Source organism: Melanotaenia boesemani, chromosome 24 (genome assembly GCF_017639745.1).
Source record: "Melanotaenia boesemani isolate fMelBoe1 chromosome 24, fMelBoe1.pri, whole genome shotgun sequence".
Classification (NCBI taxonomy): Eukaryota; Metazoa; Chordata; class Actinopteri; order Atheriniformes; family Melanotaeniidae; genus Melanotaenia; species Melanotaenia boesemani.
The window spans coordinates 12,675,465-12,701,218 of record NC_055705.1 but is presented as its reverse complement, the minus strand read 5'-3'; the positions used below and the strand labels follow the sequence as shown (position 1 = coordinate 12,701,218).

General features: G+C 39.6%; 1 protein-coding gene across 8 annotated transcripts in view; it reads right to left on the bottom strand.

The window, feature by feature from the left end:
* Nucleotides 1-16,230, bottom strand: part of tns1a (tensin 1a) — a 98,931-nt gene extending 82,701 nt beyond the window's left edge. For 6 of the 8 annotated variants that reach the window (XM_041978996.1, XM_041978997.1, XM_041979003.1 and 3 more), the window contains exon 1: nt 15,304-16,229. In XM_041978996.1, the coding sequence (XP_041834930.1) occupies nt 15,304-15,399 (96 nt within the window). In that variant the 5' untranslated portion in view covers nt 15,400-16,229. Of the gene's footprint in view, nt 1-15,303 lie in introns of all 8 variants that reach the window. The other 2 variants (XM_041978998.1, XM_041979001.1) reach the window with 2 other exon arrangements.
* Between the last annotated feature and the right edge of the window lie 9,524 nt (nt 16,231-25,754).

Sequence of the window (25,754 nt, the reverse complement as noted above, 5' to 3'; positions counted from 1 at the left end):
TTTTTGTTTTTTTTATACATGTTCAGAAGTTACTACCCACGTAGCTGTTGAAGGCACTATCACTCATTCATTATATCATTATAGATTCTGGAGAGCAGAACATACGTGGAATTGTTTGGTTGTGGAAATGTGCATTTGAAGCTGTAACTCCAAAATCCTGCCAAATGATAATCATTTATGAGCATTTTTGTACACGACTGGCCAGTTTACAGTGTTTCAGATGCATCCTGTTTGCATCCACGAATTTTCAATCAAGGCTGATGCTCATTTTGATATTTTTATGATTTACAGGCTTTATTTGTGCATCTTATGTAATATATAAAATCCATCTTAACAAGGACTAAATTGCTTGGGGTGAAAGTGGTCTAAATCTAGCCTGAGACATTCCAGACTGAATGCAACGACTAGATGCAACACTGAAATCATGTCTTGTGCTCATTGGATGATGTTGTTGATATATATTACGCTCCTTTTTGAAGATAATACAGTAGATAAAGCAAGGTTTGCTTTGAAGTGGAGCAACTTTGTGACTGACAAGTCACCATTAAATGGTCATCTAAAGCTATTGTAGACTCTTGGTTAGATCAGTGTGTTGCTTTTATTAATAATATTTGTGCTGATGTCTGACAGTTTTGATGTTTTCAACTTTTGCAGCCCCTAGCAGCTTTCACTCATAAACTCTCTAAATGTATTATATTTGAGAAACAGATGGCATCTCAGCCAGCTTGAAGACCTACAATGGTGAAGACCAGCCTGGAAAAAAAGTCAGATTAGACTAAAATGCCACAGCAACAAATTGACTCACTGATTGACAGAGGTATTTCCAGGCTTGCCAAGAAAAAAAACCTAACTTTATTTATAAAGCGCTTTAGAACAGCAGCTACTGAAGAAAGTAATGAACATAAAATAAAAAAAAATGAAAAAAATATAAAATCAGATAGAAATTAAGCAAAAATAAAACAAAACAAAAAACAAAATATAAAAGAAATACTAAAAGAAACAAAAGCAACTCTCATATTGGGTGAAAGACCAATGAAAAAAAGAGGAGTTTTAAGAAAGGATTGATAACCTGCAGTGGCAGAGAATCCAACAGTTGTGGTTGTGTTAAATGTGGCCATTTAAACACCTTAAAACATATAAAAGGATTTTTAAATTAATCCTAAAAAGAAATGGCAGCTAGTACACTGAGGCCAAAACAGGAGAAATGTGCACTCTCTTCTGTGTATCAGTCAACAGTCGTGCTACAGCATTTTGCACCAGCTGCAGTCGGGACAAAGATTTCTGGTAATAAACGCAACTATCACTGTTTCACTTCTTCATTTATGGACAGGTTTTCTACAGTGCATGACGAACTAACAGAGCAGAGAGTGACATCTAGTATTGAGATAGTCATTATTCTGGTTATAAGCCCCATGGGGCCTCCTTCCCTGTGATTATGACTACATCAGTGATTGCCAGCATGGAAGTACCCATTATCATTTCTGTAAGCTGAACAGGCTTCGACAATACACATGCATAGCAAACGCTCAACTTTGCATGTCAGTAACCAAACATAAAAGAACAAAACAGACAAAAACAAAACAAAAACAAGATAAAACACTTAATTTTACTGATATCAAACATAAGTAGCGCATCAAGAGTCTTTCTTTGAGGAAATCCTTGTATCTTCTATATTAAACTAAACTTAACCAGAAATCCTTTTACACATCACATTCACTAGGAAGCAAAATAAACACTGCAACACAGTCAGAAATGTTTATCAATGTGTCTGTCTAATAATGTCTTGATACAGATCATTGTACATAAATATAGATAAGTGTTCAAGATTTGTTATTTATGATGTTAAATACAGACAATCTCAAGTGGAATGACACTGAACCATGTGCCAGATTTTAGCAAAGTCTTCCTCTGAGCATCAGGAAGCAGTCCAACACTTGAGTGTGTGAGACTACCTACAGTTATCTGGTTTTTGATGTAAATGCATTAAATCCACCAAACACATACATTACACAGTTCGCATAAAGCTCTAGCTATTATTGTGTTTGCACGAGAGTGTACTATGATCAATACCAGGTGCAGACAGAGAGACAGAAAGATCAATGAGCTGTGATCATGAAGTCTAGGCCGCTTATGATCATTAGTCAGCAGCTAATGAACTTAGAGAAAGGAGAGCTCATTAGTAAGCATGGCAGTCTAAGTTCATCTCATAAAACAAGATAACACACGGCAAATACATGAAAAGTACGCTACCGCTTACTTTTGAAATGTGCATCATTAGCAGCTATTGGTCTCCCTGAGATACATTTTAACACACGTTCCAGCTTTATGCATGCATGACAATGTGCATTTCATACAGCACATTGTAGTTCTCAATCTACAGCTTTCTGCTCATCGTGCAAGTTTCTCCTTCATTTATATATTAAGGTAACACAATCTAACATGCAACTACTTGCTGTGCTCTGTAGACTAATCCCTTCAATGTGCAGGATAGTGATGCACAGTACCATCTCTGGGTAAGATAGTACAAAACCTTACGAAAACCAGAATTTGCTAAACTTTGTGGGCAGAGATCCAGCCTCTGGTATGAGGAGTGGGGGCAGAACAGTACACAACAGCCAGGGGAAGTGTGCTGAAGCTGGGTCAAGCTGGCTGGTGGTGGCCCCAGGGTCTGGAGGGATGTGTCCGGTCACATTGCATATAAATCACCTGTTCACAGGTACACAGAGCATTGTTTAGATAGAGTGACAGCTACACTCTGAGGACAGTCTGAGTCTGGAAGCTACAGAACCACAGGTGATGCTTGAATACACACACACACACACACACACACATACACACGAATGTGCTGGTTAGAAAATGGGAGCATGGAGGAAGCTGTAGTGAGAGTTGGAGGGATGCCTGTGTGGCAGGACATGAGGTCCCTTTGGAAGCTGTTAACCAAAACTAGGTCTGAGTGCAGTTTCATGTCATTTGGAGGTGGACATCAACTCACAAATATTATCAACATTACAGGTACAGGATGGTAAAAGAAATGATTTTGCTCATCTTTCTTTCCACGATAAATCAGCCTCTCTTATTTTAACTGGATTATAAGATGTAGTAAATAAGTTTGGGTCAAGATTGCATATAGCTTTAATTTATCAAAATTATCTTTAACTAAAGGGATGAGCTTTACTGGAGTGAAAATGTAGCCTTTCCAGAGAAGATCTTTAAGGTTTTAGAAATATAAAATGGACTTCCTTCCAAATTTGTTATTTTCTTTTGTCCTTTCAATGCAAAAGGATAAATATTATGTTGTTGGTGAAGCTGGATGTGAAGAGTCATGTGAGCTGCACAATAAGGACACAGTAACAAAATCGTTACTCAAGAATCCCTTCACTCAAAAACAAGCTAATCACTAGTCTGGGCTAATATAGCTGCTATGATTACCAGAGGGAAATGACACTTCTAGTACACGCCAGGCCACACACACACATGAACACACTTCACAAGCTTATACAGAGGTGACACACGCAGAGGTGTGGCAGGCAGCAACCATCCGATCAAAGCCTGATTGATTTTCAGAGCTCTCTGGGGATTCTGTTCAGTCAATAACAGACTCTGTTAGACAACTGAAGACATGATGGAGCATACATCCTGATATACAGTTTTGCAGCTGCCTCATACTTGTGTAAGGCCCAGATTGAAATAATATTTGAGTAGTCTGAAGATCATGGCTTATGAAACAGAAGTTATGCTTCTTGTTGAATAGCATCACAAAACGTCTTTTAAACCATTAAAAAAAAGAAAGAAGAATAGATGTTAATGGAGTCTTTCATTAGCGCAATAGCTGGTTTAAACTTCTAGATGATCAGTTTTGCACATCGGCTTGAAGTAATTCAACTCACCCCAATATACACAACAGCTCTCAACAACTCCAGATTAGTGGCAGGTTTCTTCATATTAACTGCTTGATTCAAGTTGTTTTACAGCATTTCTATTAAAGTCAAGACTTTGATTTGGCCACTTCAAAACGTTTACATTATTCATCTTTAGTTATTTTCTATTTAAAGAACTTGCAGGCTTATAGTGGAGGAATGTTTAATGTCTGTCTACTGGAAATTCTGTTCTACAAGTTTTAGATGTTTCCCTGTTCCATAACACCTGATTAAAAAATGGATCTCAACAGCTTGTTATCAAGTTATACCCAATGACCCATAAAACTAAGTCAGGTGTGGTGAAACAGGAAACATCTAAAACCTGCAGGACAATGGTCCTTCAGGACCAGAGCTGGATATCAATCTTTTGTTGAAAAGATGCTTTAAACCGACATTTAAGTAACTGAGGGACTGCCTGGTACTTCACTTTAACATGTCTTGTAATCAGTATATTATAATTCAATAACCAGAAGCTGTTCTGGCTCAGATGTAGCTGAACCTACCCTAATCATGACGCTACCACCACCATGCTTGACAAGCAGTCTTTTCTTAATGCTATTATTAAGTGTTTTTCATGCTCTTTACTGTTGGAATCAAACCTGTGAGCATCAACTACTGTTCCTGAGATACTCTAACATGTTTACTTGTGCCTTGATGCACTTCCATAAATGTGTTTGATAGACTTATCGAAGTCTAAATCAAACAGGGCACATCTGTTTGACTGAAAACACCTTGCTCTCAGTTAGCCTTAAATTAACCACTAATCCTAAGGTTTTACATACTTCTGATTTTCACAAATATATCATATTGGATCATTTCCTCAATATATAAAAGGTGGGTTTACTTTATCTACTTTAAAATCTTGTTAGAAAATATGTTTCAGGTCATAATGACAGTAATATGTATTATCCTAAAACATAAGCCATCTTTCAAGCATCACCAAATGACACAACCCAAATGGAGTCTGATGAAAACAGGGAGCAAATTTTAGTAAATGTGTTAAAAACCATATCTCCAGTGTTAAATACCGTTGTGTTAAGCTGTTTTACATGTATGAGTAATGAGCTCACAGAAGTTTGGCCAGTGTTGTAGAAATTAGCCTGCATTTGTGGCTTTTTCCTGTCAGCATGTCAAATCTAATATTCTCTCTCTGCGCGTGGGGCTGATAAATTATTAATAGCATGTATTTGAGGAGCTTTCTCACAACCAACTTCTTGCACGTCATTCGCCCTCTTACTCCTCTTCCTCCTGCTGATGATGTCTCACCTCACATCATCCAGCTGTTTCCTCCCCTCCCTTCTTCCCTCTTTGGTCTTGATTGTGATCACGCTGTATAGAAGGCCTTGCCTTTGAATAACTTTATGCCTTATTTTGCATGTGGCGAGTTTTTCTACCAACCTGCCTCCTTCTCATTGCATCTAAATGGCTCTATCCTCCACTGCAAGCTGGGGAAAAGTAGGGCAGATGTCTCATTTACACTTGGGTGCAATCATTACACTATGTGTATACATTATACAAGCAAAAAAGAAAAAAAAGAGCCATAAATCCAGCCGCTTCACCAATAAAGATGGTGTTAATCCCCTGCTTGATGCATAAAAACAAGGGAATGTGTAGTGTGGTAATATGTTAACATACAATAAAAAACTTTCAGCTTTTCCTATGTATTATAAAATCATGTGGGTAAAGAGCATCTTGTTTGGGGGCTTCTTAAACACAAAAGGAGACCTCAGCACTGGCTTATGTGGCTCTATAAGACAAAGACTTGGAGGTCTTATGTCTATATTCATATACAACAAGTCAACTTGCGTCAGAAGGTTGGCGTGCTTGCATGGAAAGCCCCCAGTTCTTGACACACTCAGTCAGTCTCAGATAGATGCAGAAGTGAGCAGCAGCAGATTAAATTATACAGGAGAACCCAGAAATAGCTCTAGTGCCGAGGCTGCGTGGACTCGACGCAACATCACGGCGATGCAAGTCACCACAGAACAGTCAACTAGATTAGTCCTGTCTGGATCACTGAAGGAAGCAGACTGCTGCAGGTTTTCCCATCATGCAGCTAGCTGATGCAAGCTGAACAATCAGAAGGGAATAGCAAAACACCAGAAGGTACAGTAAATGATGTTAGTGGAGGAATTTTTATATGAGGTCTTAGTCAGTTTTTAACTAGATTTCCTACAGAACAAAATCCTCTATGCTCCAACTTTCAGGTAACCTACACACCTCAGGACACAGTGGTCTTAGTGTGCAGAGATTTCTAAAGCAACCTTTGATGGTGAATTGTTCACCTTTAATAGCTTCAAATGTAAACATAACCACCCATTTGACAACATCATGAAAGGACTTTTTTCAGAGCATCTCACAAACCTGTGAGCAAAAAAAAAAAAAAAAAAAAAAAGAAACACCTCAGCTCAGTTAAGCGTGTGACCTATGTTGGTTTGGGTTTGTTAACACAGAGTGAATTGTTTCTACTCTTACCCAGAACATGCAGGAGAGGCAAACCCAGGTCCTGGCCCTTCCTGCCAAAGCAGAGGGCAGTGACAGAGAGACGGAGGGCATCCTGGTAAAAAGTACCAATCGAAGCCTCTTCAGACTAACAGCTGAAATCCACGGTTTTCCCAGAAATTCCCAGCGTTTCTATGCAGACCTTGGCAACACAGATCCATGCCAGACGTAAGATGCATACAGCAGCAAGGAAGGCAATGCTGCTCTCATTTTCTCTCTCTGATGGCCTCAGTCAGTCCCCCTCATGTGAGCTCCCTCCCCTCTCCCAGTCATGCTCCTTCTAGCTCTCCATCTTGTCCGCTTGCTCACTTCTGCCTTCCTCTCTGTCCCTCTTTAAGTGTGGTAACTTTATTCCGTGGAGTATTTGGGAGGGAGGTGAGTGCCAACCTCTACTTTTCTCTCTTCCAAAACTTCTTTCTCCTCAAATGATCTTTGTTAGCCCCTCCTTTCCCTTCCCTCTCTTTTCACCCCTCACACATACACACACTCTATTCACTGACCACCCTCCACCCCTTTAGCTTCTTGCGTTGCATACCTCACCTCTCTTTCCCTCCACCTCTCCTCTGCAAGCATGCTTGCTGCTCATGTCTGTTTTAATGTCACTTCAATTTTTCATATGCAATCCCTTCCTGTTTCCAGATCTGCTCCCCTGCAAAATATCTGCAGGACTCACCAGCTGCTGTGACACAGCTAAGAGCTCTAACAAAATGCTCACAGGGTAAAACCAGCAGGTACTTGCTGAAAGCATTGCTGATGCATTCTTGCGTTTGTAAACACATTTGCATGTGCAGGTTGTATTTGTATATGATGAACGCGTGGCAAAATGTTCATTCTTGCAGAGAAAGTGGTAACATCACCTCTCTTAAAATAAAGCACAGAAAAAAAAGTCTTGCCATGACCACTCTTTACTGCTTACCTTTCAGTTCTAGCGTGCCAGCAATTTGATGTTATCCCCTACAAAGCTGTGAGACTTGAAAGAAACATTAAAAAAAAAACAAAAAAAAAAACAATTAAGTATTTTCCCATCACTACTGGTGGTAGTTCTACCCCTCAGAGCTCTGGGGGCTGCAGTGTTACCAGTCCAGTAACCTCTACTTCATCTCCAAGCCTGTTAATATGACTGAAGGTATAGCATTACACAGTAATCTGTAAATTCCAACTTTCTGATTTGATTGGATTATCATATTTGAACTGTTTCACTCATTTCTTTGTGTCATTTTTCAGGGCTTTCATCTGAGGTGTTACTGTTGGTAAATGCATGGTTCTTTAAGGAAAAAGTGAGTTGTGTCTACTCTTGCAGCCACAACTGTATTGATCTCATTGAAATTAAACATATGCACCCATTTATTGTCTTCCCACCAATGCCATGTGGGGCCAGAGCTGACAAATGCCCCCAACCTGGTGTGGATTAATACACAGGCTAACCTTGCTGCAGCCAAGGGGCCCCCAGTGTGTAGGGGGGCCAGAAGATATTTAACCTTGACCTCTATTTGCCCATTATAAACAATACAAAGGAAAAAAAAAGGAGCTGAATGGCGGAATGTAGCCAAATCCCTGTTGACTCAGTCCTGTTAAAAAAAAAAAAAAATGCTCAAACTGCCAACCTAAAAACTGCATCAGAAGAACAACATGACTCTACTGGGTACAAGAGAGGCAAAAATTGCCTGAAAAAAAAAAGTGTGACAGCAGAGCACAAGAACGTAACGTCTGAAACAAGTTTGTGATCAAGATTTACTTACGAAAATCCCTAAACTGGCAGGATATTTTAAGGCAGCTGAATCTACATTTTGTCAACAACATGAAGTCCCCACAGTGGGAGGACCTTTAGCTAACCGCTAACATTGAAGCTGCTGAAATGACTGCAATGGAATACTTAGCCAAAAGTTTAGCTCCTAGCCCTAGCCAGAGCAAAGACGTTAGCCAAGCTGGGTGCTACAATGCCTCACAACTATCTCATTCAGGTCTGAGGTTAGAAGAGACATTTGACCCACATGAAACACTGGCAGGTTGTGCCGCCACCATTCAAAAAATTAGCCTTGACTCAGCTGCCGTGAGTCCCTCTGTGATGGCCGCTTCACCTGCTGCAGTGGAAGGCGCACCAAAGAGCAAAAATCCTGTTATCAACACTAATCCATTTAAACCATGTTTAAAAAGAAACTGGGAAATTGTGAAACTATGCCACGGAACTGGTTGCTTTACTTCCCTTCAAAAGGTACAGTGTTCTGTTTTGCATATAAACTATTCGGGGACATAGATCATCAGTCTGCACTCACTCCAGGCTACAGTGATTAGAAAAATGCAGGATCAGAGAGCCACAGAAAGGCCATGGTTACTTATGTTAGGTGCTGATGCTGGGTGTGTAGATTCAGAACTGAAAAATTAGTTTGACAATGAATGTCAATACTGGACTGAGATCCTAAAGAGAGTGGTTGCAGTGGTAAAGTTTTTAGAAGAGAGAGGACAGTTAAATTAGTCTTCAAGACTCTCGACGACTAATTTAACTGAACGACGTAAACACTTTTCTTTTGTATTCAAAGCATTTTGTTTTTGTTTTTTTTATTTCTCCAAGATTATTTAGCTTGTCAGAGCAGCCATAGCAAAGACTTGGTCAGCGTTGTGTGTGATAAGCAATAAAAATGCTTTAATAAAGGTAACCACCTAGCTGAATTCATGTTTTACCAGTTTGCATGTTAGTCTTTGCTGAACCATTTTCATTGTATTTAAACATTTTTGTCACATTTTAGAAATAAGAACCTGTAGGCTAGGTCACTTCCATCTGTTGCTGATCTGAAGTTCATGGGGGAAACAAGCTGAGGTAAAAACAAAGCCATAAATCAGACAAATAAGATATTTTCACAGCAGCTTTGCCCTAAATTATAAATTGACATCCCCATGCATCTCCAGGCACTGTTATTGGCATGTGTCATGGAGCAAAAATACCCCAAAGACATCAACAGAAGAAAAAACCAGGACAATACAAGCGGAGTGGGTGTGTCTGCAAACAAATACACCACTGCACACTTCTAGTGGATCATAAGACATGACTGAAAGGAATATTGCCTTTGTGTGTGTGTTTTTTTAAGTATATTCTGTCAGTTATTTTCTCATTTTCAATAGTCTTTTTCCATAAATTGATTCTTGCATATCAATTCAGCAAAATTAGGCTGATCAGGCAAAAGTACCTCAATTGTTTTATTGTAATAATGCAGGTACTTTTTTCAATCAGCACTGTTTGTTTAGTTTAAATTAAACTTTTGTTTTGGTGATGTGTCTTGATGCATCTTTTGATCTTTTAACTTGCCTGTAAACTGATTGTTTTTTTTTTCTGAACCTTTGAGACAAGACAGCACTTTTCACTTTATAGCATTATATCAAAAACACTTTTTACACTATTTTATTTGCTTGAATGAATCTGTTAAATGGGGGATCTATGACAACATTTTAATAAAAAAAAAGCTCTTATTTGCGGTGATTCACAATAGTTGAGCAGCTAGGATGAGAAACATCCCACTTGAGGGAATTCTTATCAAAGTTAATTTGGATTTTTGTATTCCCAGGTCAACATGGTGTTTATGTGTGTACTTATACACACATGTAGTCAAACAATGCATAGGCACATGGTAAAGGATTGCATTATGTGTGTGTCCACATAAAGCACAGCACTGAATCAACATTACACCAGTGGCACAGGCACATTACATCACTCCACAGTCAGATCTATAAAGGGCTAAGAGCCAATTCATTTTGAGAAAACACCCTCTATTGATCCATGCTGCTCTCCATCACCACCACTGATACAGTTACCTCAATCCATAGGCTAACGTGACACATAATCCGTGTGTGTTTATGAGTGTGTCTGCCTCTGTATGTGTTTTATTTACATAATGTCAGTGAGCTAGTAGTGGGCTATAACAGTCATGTTAACTCCTGGACTGGTTTTCAAATGGATTTTGGTGCATGTGCTTCTGAAATGACAGGCCACTGTTTCCTTTTCTAAACTGGGTTGCTAGCAGCCTCTAGTGGTCTCCAAATAGCCCTCAGTCAGCTTCAGCAGACAGGCATGAGAGATCATTGCATGTTTGTCTCCACTTGTGCAGCACATGCAAAATTCTCATGTCTTTCGTTTTTCTCCTCCACCTGATGAAGCCAGAAAAAAACCATTTAAGGGTCACTTTACCAGCAAAACATGTTGACTTCAAGGGCTGCTGCTGGGAGTGTGTGCTTTCTGGGTATAACATTTTTGCACAGTGAGGTCAGACTCTTTATTCCCTTATTCCCAATGCGACAAGCTAGAGCTCTCTGAAAACAAGCAGACAGGGAGGCACAGACACACACTTCCAAATACCCTTTATTTCCACTACCATTGAGTCTAAACTGGTAAAACCCCAATTACAAACTAGAAAACAAAATTAGCAGCCAGATTATCCATCTATAATTTAAGAAGACTCTGATTTACATCCTTATAAACTCACAAATGCACAGTGAGAGTGATATTTGATCACTGGATCCACCAACATAAACACACCATAAAAAAGTGGCTGAATATTTGAAAGTAACTAGAGAACAGAAAAGGGAAAAAAAGAAAAGGGAGTTGAGGATACAGCACATAGTCTACATCAACTCTGTCGTTTCCTCTTCTGGCACTGGAGAATCCATCACATTAAAGCTTTAATGCTAGAATAACAACGCATCCATCATGCTGAACGGCTTCCCGGAGTACAGCGAGCCATTCAGGGTAGAAGCCGGCCATTCTCTGGGTGCAATGTACCTGTTCACTGCTTGCTGTGGCTGGCCAACATTTCTCAGTGCTGAAGGTAAACTGGAAGCGTGTGACAAATGCAAGCAGCAATGAATGAGTTTTTCATGCATATGCTGGAGAAGCAATCTTGAGGCAGAGAATAAGGAGCCATTCGGCCGACAGGTTTCCTATCACCCGCTCCTCTTCGGGCTGTCTGCAGTGCTGGCTGATGTGAATTTACTGACCGGGAGGACATTAGTTTAACTAATACAAAGGCAAGTAAACAGCAGATAGAAGAGAGAAGAGATAGGAAAGGAGAAAAAACAGAGGACTGGGTAAAGGCTAGGAGGAGGATAGGAGAAAGAAGCTGAAAAGGGGGCAAGAGGTGAGGAAATTAAGTTAAAACATGGTCAGAGATGGAAAGGAAAGCAAAGGAGAGGAGACCAGGATAGGAAAATAAATATGAATTAGTAAAATTAATAAAATGAGACATGACATAGCAATCAACTAAAAGCGAGAAATAAAATTTAAAAAGTTGACAAGAGGATGATGTGGATGAGAGAAAACTGAGGGGAGGAGAGGGTTACCCTTCCACAGAGCTCAGTAGTGTCGCCATAGTAACACATATGGAGAAAACCTTTACACAGCATCCCTCCACCTCCCTCTCCACATTCCCATCTCCCTCTTGCAAAACCACCATACATTCACAATCAAACACACAGCCTTTCTCCTATAGTAACCAAGCCCCATCATGTGGGGACTGTGTGAGCCATGTTGCCATGGAAACTGAACACCTCACAGTGGTCCTTGGAGGGAAGACACAGAGCCTTACCTCTCCACTTTCACCTCTCAATCCGCCACATGACCAGTTTGAGAGCTGCAGCTGGAGTGTCAGAACAGCTGAATGAATGGGTGTCGTGCATGTTGCTGAATATGTCTTCAAACAGCAGTCTGAGGAGATATGTACTTATGTGTTAGATGCAAACAAGACACAAAAGGCTTAATGGGCTCGTTCATCACAACCTGAAACTTCGTTAGGTGTTTAAAGAGCAGCTCTGGTGGCAATGTTACCATATCTACAGCCAAGCGCTTTGGAACTTCATGTATATACAGTATGCTGCACACAAAATGATAGGAGCATTATTAAAAGGTGGCGAAACTTCCTCAAGTGTGCCTCTGCTGGAAGTCACTGTGAACATTTCTTGTTGTAAAGTCAATCCAACACCACAAAAGCGAGATAGGAACACGAAGGATAAACGACAAGATAGAAAATTACCACAATGATCTGTAATACGACCTTAAACACAATCAAATGGCTACAAAAACATATCAATTTATTGAAAAAATATCCTGAATGAACACAATGATGTATTGTGAAGAAACAGAATGACCACAAAGAGAAGTAAATAACTGCAAATACAGGCAAAATTACAGCAGACATAAAATTTTATAAGATACAAATATAAAAAAAAAACTCCACAGAGACAGCAAATGACAACAAATTAGCAAACAGATGCAAAATAATGACAACACAGGCAAACAAACGTCAAAGGCACCAATGGTCTGTTGCTATTGTGATCTGTCAGTGTTTATAGGTAATAACATATGTTTGGGCCAACTCAGCAGGCATATAGGCAACCACATTCTGATAAAATGTATTATTGTTAGTATGGCATGGAAAAGTAACATTAGGATCAAAAGCTATTTGGATCATAGAGTCAAAGTGTGGAGAAGATACATAAAACACTGTGTTGATTGCTACACTAATAAAGCAACAGCTTTTGGTGGAGGCAGTGTGATGGTGTGGGACAGCATTTCCCTCACTGGAAAAAACAGAGTTTGTAATTAGTGGATGCAATCTCAATGCAAAGAAATATTTCATCCAGTGGTAATCCCATATCTCCACAGTCTGGGACTAAAGTCAATCCTCCAACACAGCCGGGTTGATCAGAGATGACCTCCAGAATTAGGAAATGGAGAAGATGGAAACCTCCTGACCTCGACTCCATTAAACACTATGTGGGATCACTTAGGACATGCTGTTTGTGTCAGAGTGACCAACACAACCACATTAGCTGAATTGTGACAAATGCTGGTTGTAGATTTGGATGTCATCCCACTGCAGTGTTTGGCCAAAATGGTGAAAAGCTTAAGGAGTTGGTACCAGGCTGTTGAAGCTGTAAATGGTTCTTAACACATATTACAGAGGTCCCAGTTTAAAAAAAAAAAAAATGGTTGAATTGTTCATGTGTCTCTTTTCTTGGGACCTCAATCATACCATCCAATGAATGACACCAAACAAGGGTCAATAGCAGAATGAGCTGTTGATCTTCTCTTGGGAGCTACCCACATACTCAGCTCTGCTGAGCATCCCACAAATGCTTTTCCCTTGCAAATATGGCCCATTTAAAAGGGGAAATAAACAGGCTTTTTAACAGTATTAAATTTATTGCCACAAATTATTGTTATAACAAAGAAATAACTCATCAAACACTAATTTCCTTAATTTGTGCTTTGATAATTTGTTTTCTAAGAATAAGTCTAAATAATGTGCTTCATCTTGACCCGAAATTAAAAGAAAGTAAAATACAAAATGTCTCAAAGAATATGTAGATAAGTTGTAAGAGAATACATTCATCACTCTATTATAGCCAAAAGTTGGATTTTGCATCACAATACAATCATATAGTCTGTATGAATGATCCCACTGAAAGAACAAGGGTTTAAACCATCACTATGCCAGTAGCTACAATAATAACCATAGCTTAACGAGGTTACATCTATAGTTACAAATATTAATCTTGTCAGTAAAGAATTACAGATGTGGCTGAGTTATGCATTGCCAGAACAATTAAGCTAAGATCAATAAAAATATAGAAATGTAGAAATGTATGTACTTGGGTTGAGAAAAACGCTGAGAAAAAAGGCTGAGCTAAACCTTGAACAGGATGTATAATCAGTGTGTGTCTGCAAAGGCATTAACAAGCTCCACACACATTTTACACACACATTCAGTACAAGAGCAACAGGGGAAGTGTGGTGGGATTGAGTGCGGGTGTAGAGATAAGGAGCTGCGGCAATTGGGTGAGGAAGCAGTTGGGGGGGGGGGGGGGGGGGGGGGGGGGGGGGGGGTTGGTATTGGTGCTGGTGGGAGGGTATTGGGGCTGGAAGAGACAGGCGGCTGCAGCACTGCATGCTACAGCATCACCAGACTGGCACTGCTTCCTAAATTGTACGGAGATCAGCTGCGCTCAAGTTTAAAGCCTTTTAGTCATATAATAGATCATTTTTAAATACTGCTGAGGTTGGTAACTGTTTCTAGCCTTAAGGCAGTGCTTCAGAAAAGGTTTTCTTGGCAGCAGAGATGATAGTCCCTGCAAGTGAGGAATTTGTAGTGCATAAGACAAAATAGGGCCATTTAAGCATGCCAGAGTTGTTATGCATGACCGATTAGCTGCTAAAGGAAAGCAAGGAGTCCATAGCAAGGGCTGATACCATTCAGTGAACTCAGTTTGGCCTTACAAATGCGCCACACAGCCTTAGTAGCATGTGACGGCATGATATTCTTACAACCTCCTTCCCAAGAACAGGCGAAACAGGATGACAGGCAGCAAATGTGAAAAGCTCTTTCTGTGGCGTATGCAGACCCCCCCTCTCTATAATGGTGCATTACAATTCTGCAGTTGTGAAAACAAGGTGACCCTACTTATCTGGACCTAGTTCCTCTGGCAAACCCAAAATCGGATCTTCATGGTTTTTCACCACCTTTATCCACTGCAGCTGCCTGGTGACCACTTGGAGAGCTAACACTGACCTTGAATCAATACTTAGACATCCAGTCTTCCAGAGACAATGGTCCATGACCAGTCGCCAAGCTTGTATTCACAGCTACGTCATTTAGGGGTTTAGGTAAAGCAAGTTGCATGCAAGTCACGGTTGAGTGGTAGGATTCAGACCAAGGCCTATCTTGAAGTCCACTGCATGCAGAATGGTAATGTCAGATGACACCAGCACTGGTTGAAGTGAGTAATGACAGACAACATGTGCAGAAGAGTCCTTTAAATATGTTCAGTCCCTTCTCAGGCTCCCATTTATAGCACCCCTTTATAGCTCCCATTATGGCACTCCACCTCTGTAAGGTCTTACCTTGTTTCGTTTGGCCCCCCGCAGAGGAAAGAAGCAGGCAAAGAGGAACTTGCCCCAGCTGATGACAGCAGCCAGGCACCAGTTGAGGCGAGCCATGCCTGCGTCTGTCCCGTCTTGTCTGCCAGCCTCTTATCTCTCCTCCTGGTTCTGGGATAGGATCCTGCAACCGCCCCCACCCCAAAAAAGAGCAATATCAAGCGGAAAAAGACAACGCAGAGACTGGAGATCCTCCTGTCCTCGTCCGTGGAGCAGAGGAGAAGTGAACACCTTCCTTTCGGTCAGGCGATGGTTGGGAATTTATTTTTCTTTTAGGGCTTTTTGAGCAATTTTAGATTTGTGTTTGGTTATGTCTGCAATTCCAATTTGTGGGGGAACAAGAGGGGGCTACTGGCATCCCACAAACAGATTAGACTCTTGAATGTTCTAGAGGGACCCAGAGCATCAGGAACCTAAATCTCCCTCCTTGTCTTTCCATCCACCCGTCTTCCTCTGTCTTTCGTTCTTCTGTCTTCACCAGCCGAGCTAGATGAGTCAGTCCTCAAAGTGTGATGAGCACCATCGGCTGCATAATGCGAAGAGCCTGTCGCTGATCGACGACAGTGTTACACAGATGCACGCTGGCATGCCCACACTCACTGTCTCTCACACGCACACACATCCACTCGCCTGCAAATAACGCTGTCCTGGCACATACATCCACAGGCAGAAGAGTCCCCCCTCTGCTCACACGGCTCCCCTCCAGGCTCAGGATCCCCGGTGCTTCACGGTCACACACTCTGCTTACACACACTTGTCCATCTCTTTCGTTCCGTGCTGCTTTCTCTCACACATACACACTTGCACTGATGCTGCAGCACTTAGTCAGAGCGGGAGGAGGGGAGCAAAGAAGTGAGGAGGGGGGAGAAAGGGAGAAATGACTGGGAGCAGAACAGTTGGAAGTAAAGAAAAAAAAAAGGTTATTATTATTATTATTTTATTTATATATTTATTTATTTTGTGAATTCAGTCAGTGGGCATGTTTTAGAGTTAAACTACAGTCACAGAGGAGAAAACGGTGACATGAACAGAAGTGCGCGACGAGTAGTGATGAGGAGGATGAAGAATGGATTGTGAGAGTCAAAATGGATGGATGTGAGACACAGGGAAAGATGGAGAATGACAAAAAGCAAAGCAGCAAGTTGCTGAAAGAGTATGGGTATGTGTGTGTTTGTGGGGGGGGGGTTGAGAATACTGAGCAGAGACTAGTAGTGAACACACACCAGCATGTGCAAGGTACACACTCAAACAGACGTGCAGCAGTCGTCACAGTGCAAAGCTGATACAAGGCAGGCGCAGGGTGATGATTGTGGTGTGTGTGGAGAACTGGGTCGAAGGGAGCGAAGGAGGAAGGAGAGAAAGAAAGGATACAGGATTACAGCGAAGGAGAGGAGCAGGGTGTTGAATCATTGTGTCTTGGGTGATTATTTCCCCCTCTCTCTCTCTCTCTCTCTCTCTCTTACACATACACACACACAAATACACACACCACTCGACTGCAGGTGGTGCACAGGCTCGTTCACTCTACTGCAGTCTCTCTACGCTTCAGTGGGAGCACATTCTCACTGCAGAACGCTTTCCTCTGCTACACCCCCCTTTACCCCCATCCAATCTCCAACCCCTCCCACCCAGCACACCAACGCAATCACAGCACATCAAAGCAATAAGCGAGGGAGATAAAGTGTAGAGAGGATGCTGTTCTGTCATCCAAAGCTAGCTTAGCCTGAGGGGTGGGATGCGGGTGTTTGGGGTGAAATAACAAATTGTTTGGTAATATGGAAATGCACCAGAAATAAAAACCTTTCTGCTTGCATAAACATAAACCTAAAGATATTGTCATGTGCATAATGACTGAATAAAGCACTTTTTTAAATCAGTAAGCATGCCATCTGTTTGCAGCTAATCACAATCAATGCATATTATATATTCACAAATTTTGTTCATGCAAAAGAAAGAATATTGAAAGTTAAAGAGAAAGACCTGGATGTCCTAATATTGAAAACCATCATAAACATGTAAACAATGATATTATTTCAAAATTCATTACTGAACTTTATTGTTCCATTGCCAGAAAATCAAGAAACATCATTACTATACTGGGATGTTCTGTTATTAAAAATGGTAGCCTAAAATTATCTTTCAGTAAAGCAATGTGTTTTGTCCCTTCAGTCTTTTTGTAGTCAGTTTAGAGGATGTTTTGTCATGATCTTCTTTATGGCTAGAGAACATTTCCTTGTTAGTATTCTAGTGAATTGAATACAGAGAATATTGTTGAGGTAAACATTTCCTAATGAATAAGTTTTTTTTATCTCTTTAGTCTGTTTGTGCATGCTAACCGCTAGCTTGCCAATAGTATTTTCTATAGATCTTAGCTTTAAGCTAACTTATAGGTTTTTATACATTTTGATGTGTAATTGCATGTGATTTCACTGATATAACAAATGTAGAAATCAGTGAATGAATTAATGTAATGTTGGATTGATTGTATAAGTGTTTCAGCTGATCTGAGGCTTTCTGGAAGTTTGTTCCAGACATGTGGAGCATAGAAGCTGAATGCAGCTTCTCCACGTCTAGTTCTGACTCTGGGAACTAATAAGAAACTGGATCCAGATGACCTGAGGGTTCTGGTAGGTTCATACTGGGTCAAGAGGTCTCTGATGTATTTTGGTCCTAAACCATTCAGAGCTTTATAAACCAGCAGCAGAACTTTAAAATCTATTCTCTGACGAACAGGCAGCCAATGTAAAGACCTCAGAGCTGGACTGATGTGGTCCACTCTCTTAGTCTTAGTGAGGACTCGAGCAGAAGAGTTCTGAATAAGCTGCAGGTGTCTAATTGATGTCTTAGGTAGACCTGTAAAGACACTGTTACAATAATAGAGCTGTCTAAAGATGAACGCATGGACTAGTTTTTCCAGGTCCTGCTGAGACATCAGATCTTTTACCCTTGATATGTTCTTAAAGTGATAGTAGGCTGACTTTGTAATTCCCTTAATGTGTTTCTTAAAGTTAAGGTCTGAGTCCATCACTACACCCAGATTTCTGGCCTGATTGGTGGTTTTTAGTTGTATAGACTGAAGCTCTGTGGTGACACTTAATTGTTTCTCCTTGGCTCCAAAAACCATCACCTCAGTTTTGTTTTTGTTTAACTGGAGAAAGTTCAGACACATCCAGTCATTAATCTCCTCAATGCATTTCCCAAGAGCCTGTACAGGGCCTCGATCTTCTGGTGACATTGTAATATATATCTGTGTGTCATCTGCGTAGCTATGGTAACTAATTTTGTTTTTCTTTATAATCTGTGCCAGTGGGAGCATGTAGATGTTAAACAGAAGAGGCCCCAGGATGGAACCTTGGGGAACTCCACATGTAATTCTTGTCTGCTCGGATGTAAAATTACCTATTGACACAAAGTATTTTCTATTCTCTAAATAAGATTTAAACTAGAGTAGTGCAGCGCCAGAGAGGCCCACCCAGTTCTCCAGTCTTTTAAGTAATATATTGAGGTCAACTGTATCAAATGCAGCACGTAGGTCCAGTAAGACTAAGACTGACATTTTTCCATCGTCTGTGTTCAAACATATGTCATTAATGACTTTGGTCAGAGAAGTCTCAGTGCTGTGGTGCTGTCTAAAACCTGACTGGAAGACATCGTAGCACTTGTTTTGTGTTAAAAAGTCGTTTAGTTAATGAAAAACGGCTTTTTCAGTTATCTTCCTTAGAAAAGGAAGATTTGAGATCGGCCTGTAGTTGCTCATTTAGTGTTTGCGGTGTCTACATTTCTCCTCCTAATCCGAAGGTAGCAGCAGGGGTGATATCGGCCAGTAAACTCACCAAGTCAGAGTTTTTTTGATGGTTCACTTCAGTTTCGGTTCGTATTTTCTGTTTTACAACATCAATGGCATCCAGTATGGTTTATTGTCTTTACCGTTATTAGCTTGTGGAAGAAAACGAAGAAATAATTCGATCAGCCTCTCATCAGCTTGATCCATTGGGTGTTGTTTTTAAATATGGCGGTTACCACACAAATTCAGCGAGAAGATCCAGAAATCCAGAAACACGTAATCCCAAATTGACCAGTCATAAGGGGATACTTCTGTGTAACCGTCTTCATAGCTGGGGTGAATGTCAGGTCTGAAAGACGTGTGCGTCAGGCCTCCGCAGAGCTATGCAGCGCCTGCGGTGGTGCCGGAGAGTATAAAGCCGTCTTAAGTGGGTCCGCATCATTTATTGCAGTTTTCACTCTATTTAAACCCAGTGTTTAGCGGGATGACTTGATCAGATCCAACGGCTTGTGCGGTTTGCCCCTTTTAAACACAGAACAAACAAATCAGAGTCGGTTTTCTGAGAAACTTTGAAAATGTTCCAACCTGTTAAGTAATGTTATGTGTGGCTCTTTATTTGTTCAGTAGATAACTTTGCATTGATATGATTCTTTAAACTTCTGCTGGTTTTAATTATTCTTTTCAGCTGCTCTAGGCAGCAATGTTCTGTTCCAATCTAACTAATTTTCCTTATATGTTAAGAGACCTCCAATGGACTCTTGCACTTTGCAGACTTCAAAGTAAAAGAAATGGATACAAAATTTTGTCTTGATTATTAACTCTTTGGTATTTTTATGATCAATTTTGCCCTTAAAGATCCATGCCTCCTTTGTTTCCGTAAAGCATCTTTCCACCAGTAAACGTTTTCTGTCCGCAAACTTCTCTTTACCTCTCGTCATCACTTCTCCCCAGGTCATCGCCCGGCTGACGGTAAAGAAGCGGACCCAGTCAGTGTGCGTAGCCACAAACAACTAGGAAAACAGAGGACGAGTTTTAATCTGGAACCACAGACATTACTTTTCCCTCACAGAGAAATGTTCATCATAATTAGAAACAACATGGTGGTTTTAAGCAGTTAAATTCACAAGAATTTCCTCTCCTGAGGAGGAGACTGAGACATGACTTCCAGCTGCCTGGGATTAGTGCTGATGATTTTTCTCCTATTAATATATTCCATAAGTTTCCTTTTCAATCTTTAGTCAGATCTAATATTCAGTTGTATTATGAATAAATGAACATGCAGATGGATTTGAAATTCCATCAAAGGAAACATATTTGAACATTTTTTTAAAAAAGTAACAGAGTAGTTTCCAAGTAATTAATTACTTTTATAATACTGTAACTTTTGTAATGCTGTTACTAATACCATTACTTTTTGCAAGAAGTAACTAGAAACTATAAGTAATTACTTTTTTTAAGCAACATGCCCAACACTGAAAAAAAAAAAAAAAAAAACAGACAATACAAAAAGGAACAAAAATCTATAAATTGAGATAAATGGACATCTTATAAGATGCTACGCATGAGGTGGTAGATGCCTTCAACAATTTCGTCAATGATTCTGTATCTAATGTTTCCCAGTGTTTTTCATTCAATATTATAAATGTTTCTCCATTAAATAATATGGAGGCAGGTTTCAGCAAAAGGAGTCACAAAGTTGTAAGTTGCACAGACAATATTTTCTAATGTTTGATACTCAGCAGCTGTCATTCCAATGTTTACAAGTGGAGATCCCTTATCAGTATATTGTAATTACAGACCAATTAGTATTCCTTTTTTCCATATTACAAAACAATATTCAACATGAGACAGAATCATGAAATGAAGGTCTGATTTTGCAGCATCATTTGAGATAACAGTTTTGAAGATTAAATTTTACAGTGTATATTTCTAAAACTGTCTAAACTTGCAGAGAAACTCATTGCTCAACAAATAATCACATATTTAAACACCTCTTTATTTACTCAATACAGTTTGGCCTCAGAGTTAAACATTCAACAGAAACTGCCAATTGCTTCTTTATAGCAATGTAAAATATTTATTGGATAAATCTATGTTTCTTGATCATAAAAAGGGTTTTGATACTGTAAACCATAAAGTACTTTTGACCAGATTTAGAGGGTTCAACTTTTTATCCGGCACCACAAAATGGATTGAACTGTATCTATCAACTCGACCACAGTCAGTTAGAATCAATGATTATCACTCATATCCCCCTTTATCTATCCACAGGTGTCCCACAAGGTTCCACTCTAGGAAAATAATTTTTTCCACCTTGTATAAATGATCTCCCATCAGCATGTTCAAATAACTACGTTCAGTATGTTTCTGAACATACTTTTATCTTCATTATTGTTTGTATATGTGGGATTTCTTTTTTTTTTTTTTTTTATAAAAAACCCTGGCTAACTCCGGACATTTACAGTATCAATGTACAATGTCTCCGTAAAGATAAATCATAAAGGGCTTTATTTTTTTTAATGTTTCATCCATGTGGAAACAGGGATTTGGGAGCCGGAAAATGGAGACTTTTGAAACCGGGTCCCAAAGCATGCTTTTACACAGATGCAGTTCTAGTTGCAGCACCGGCTCTGTTCTCAAGTCTCAGAACCTCGGTGCTTCCTGGGGAACCAGCCCGCATTCACATTCATTTAACCAGAACCAAAGTGGGAGAACTTTACTATACAGAAGTAAAACCATAGACAGTTTGGAAATTTTATCCTGAAAGTTTATGGCTCCATTATAACCTACAGGCTTCCAAAACATACAATATATTCAGATGACCGAGTGCATTTTGTGAAACGTTACGATGTCAACATGAGCTTATATAAATCTCCTAACAAAATTTAAATTAGATGCCAGCCAAGATAATAATGCACTGGCATTCATGTTTTTTTTTTTTTTGTTTTTTTTTTTCTTTTTGTTTGTTTTTTCTTAACTCATTTCCAGTATTGAATTAAATTAGTCGATCTTATTTTTTTTTCAACAGTCATCCTACCAGCCTCATCTATGGAAGATAAGGTGGGGGAGATTGTTCTGTGTGGGTTTCTTTGGTTGTAGCTGCTGCAGTGGCATTTAAGAAGCTAGAGAGAAGGCCATGTAACAATTTCAAACTTTATTGAAATACATCACTTGTGTGAACATTGACAGTCAGCACTGGTCTGGCTTTGGCTTTTGTTTTTATTTCCTTACTGAAACATCAGTGATACAGTAGTCTAGTGTTAAATCCAGCCTTTACCTGGCGATGATGTCTTGGTTTGCAATTGAGAAGTGCAATTTTTTGGTGCATGTTGGGAACCGACTTTTATGGTTCTGATCCAATTTCTTCTTTTTAGGGGTGAATGCACCAGCTGGGTCAGAATTGAGTTATGCAACCAGTTCTGGTTCCTGGCCAGTGTGAAGACCCTAAAAGTGAATAAATCTAAAAAAAAAAAAACAACCACCACTTCATTTTTGTCTTTACACTCCAAAGGCGTCTTTACTGAGCCAATGATGCCATTGCCGAATCTCTCCATCAACCCATGTACAAAACCCTCCAACACAAGTATCTGCGGATGCTCCATGTCTTCTTCTCTTTGGTGCATTTCTGTGGCCACATTACATTGCCACTTTTCAGTGGTTTTATTTGGATGAATACATTTCTCTAAATTATTCTGTTCTTATGGGAAACGTTTTTTAACGGGAAAAATAACTGCCATTGGTATTGCCATTATGCAGAAAAGAGAGGTTGTGATTCTCTGTTCTCACATTTTTATTGCTGTTGTTCCTCCTTCCAATTTTCTGTGGTAATCGTCTTTTGTTCTTGGTTTTGGTTTGAGCCAACCTTTAACCATTTCCTATTCAATCTATCTTTGGCATCATAGCCGGTACAAGGAACAGCTTCTTCCTTGTACCAGTTATAGACTTAAACACAGTGACTGGCAGCATGTGCGGTATGTCTTAGAGGATCTATAGACACAGAATTCCAACATTTCCAGAAAATCCTGAAAAAATTTGTTGAATTTGTTGCTTTTGAACCCTTTTAATATATAAGACTGAAGTTTTAGAGTATTTTCCTATTACTGAGATTGTGGATGTATTAGCTTTTAGAGTCCACTTGATCTAGTCACTGTTACCCTAATTCAAACTCATCATTAAGATTGAAAAATAGCACTAAAAGCAAACTGTAACTCATTGGGTACTTCTTTAATGGCAGTTTTCGGCTTGCAGGATGCATGTTTGGTGAAGTGGTGGAGGGATAAGAAGCAGTACTCAAAATGTTTTATCATTGTGTTTCTGTTTTACATTTTTCATTTTAGTTCCTGCTTTGTTAGGTTTAGTTAAGTTTCATGACTTTAGGTTTAGGGTATATTGAGGTGTATCCTTTTATTGCATTATGTTCTTGTTAGAAGGTGCTCTTTCTTTTCTACAACAAGCTTTGCTTTCATTTTCCAGGTTACTGTGGCGACACATTCTGTGGCAACGGCATCCACCAGCAGGGCACATTTGGGATAGTGCCATGGTCATCGACTTTTTCCCGACAAATCCACAGGTTGAAAAATTACAGTAAACAGTTGTCCTGAATAAGCATTCATATGTGATGAGTTAAAAGCAAGAACTGGTTGGACCAAGAACATATAATTCAGGTTTGCATGTTTAAAAGTATGCTTTTGTGAATCCAACACTATATTTGCAGTGGGTATTACTTATCTATTCTTGTTCCTCTTTAGAAGGAACAAGAAAAATGTTCCACCGAAAGGCAAATAGGACAAGAAATGCAGAGCAGACACTGTATTTTTCCTTCATGTCAACATTATTGATGATATCCCAAGGACCTGCTTTTTAAAAACTAAACTGGTACCTTGCTTTTCTTTGCAAGAGCTGCAACACAGATAGTGAAGATCTGCAAAAACTTAGATATAAAAACAAAATGATTTTATAAGCTACATTAACATGGGCATTTTGTTAAAGAATAAATATTTTGTCCAGTTTTGTCTGTGATATTTCTTGCTAAAGAGCACTTTCACTTCCTGTAGGACAGATGAATGATGAATATGTATTTATGCTGCCCAGTATTCTACAACATTGTGTGCTGTACATCTCAGTGTGAGACTGGGCTTGTGTCCCACTCTCTTGGCAATGTGCTGACCTTTCTCATTAGGCATAAGCAACTTGCATAATCACTGCTGACTTCTATTGACTGGCCTGTCACACTGCCTATCCATTTGACTGGAAACCCTGTGGAAAAAGTACCGGCTGCCAACAAATTTCCCCTCAGTGACTTTTTTCTGTCATCTGAAGTAGGATGGAAATTTTTCATCAAGTGCACAAAACAAAGATGTGACAATGTTAGCTTAAAGTTTTGCTGTTTATCATTAAAATCTTAATGGTTTGACTTCCAAAAATCTTTATGATTCAATACTAATAGAATAAAAACCAATTCAAATGTTTTTTTTTTGTTTTTTTTTGAAGAGAGAAGCCACATAATGTTATGGGAAAGCTGCCCTATTATATTAATGGCCACCAGAATATATTTAGCAACCATTTCTCAAACAATACTTCTGTTTTTTCTTCTTCTTTTTTTTAATAATTCAAAATAATTATCTCTTCCACTGATTACACAGATTACATGGGGCAAGGTAAATCTATTTATATAGCACAATTTATACAAAAGGCAACCCAGTGTGCTGTACATAATATAATATATGAGTAACATATAAACAGACATCAACTGTTGTTGCAGCTTTATGTGTATATATAGGTACATCCATTTGAAATATCACTGCTCTCATACTTCCATGGTCCTTTATGGTAGAAGGGTTGTTTGGTAATCCAAAGTTTAGAGTTCTGACATCAGTTTCAGACAACAGCAAACATGGTAACAGTAGGTGAGATCAGGATGATGTACATTCTCAGAAAGAGCCATAAAAACAGGCAACACAGTAGAAAGTGGTGGTCTGTGTGGACATTAAATATGTCACAGCTTCTTCTTTGTTACGTTCACTGGTCGCACATCAGCTAAACTGCTCAATATTGCCCCCCTGCTTTCCAGGATTATGGTTCCATTTGCTACATTGGAGTATGCATCCACAGGGACTCAGTTAACTTAGTCATCTTCTCCAGATTGGATGGAAGACACCATGGAAGACATTGTGGTGGACACCACATTTGTGGTGTCAACATGTCACATAAGGAATGTTTCTTCAGCTGTGAGAGAAAGCAACATTTGTTTAAATTCTCAAAGGAAACGACGCTTAGACAGCAATGGATGGAATTTGTTTTTGGGAGCCAACCACAGAGTTTTGCCAATATTTGTATTTGTGACCGTCGCAAATACTGCTGGATGAATAAGGGCAGGTGCAACGAGGGAAAGGAGGGTGTGTTCCCACAATCAAGGACTGCATTTTCGATCCTGAGCCACAAGCTGTAAGTAAAACCAAATAAGTTGTCTATTTTGTTTTGATAGTCAGTGTGTGAATAATGGTAAACTAAAGGCATTAACCCACACCTACTTTACTCTACTACACATGTTAGCGATCAGCACTGTAGATGGAAATGCTACAAATATAATGACCAGGCTAAAACATCCAGCTGATTAGACACGTGAAACAAT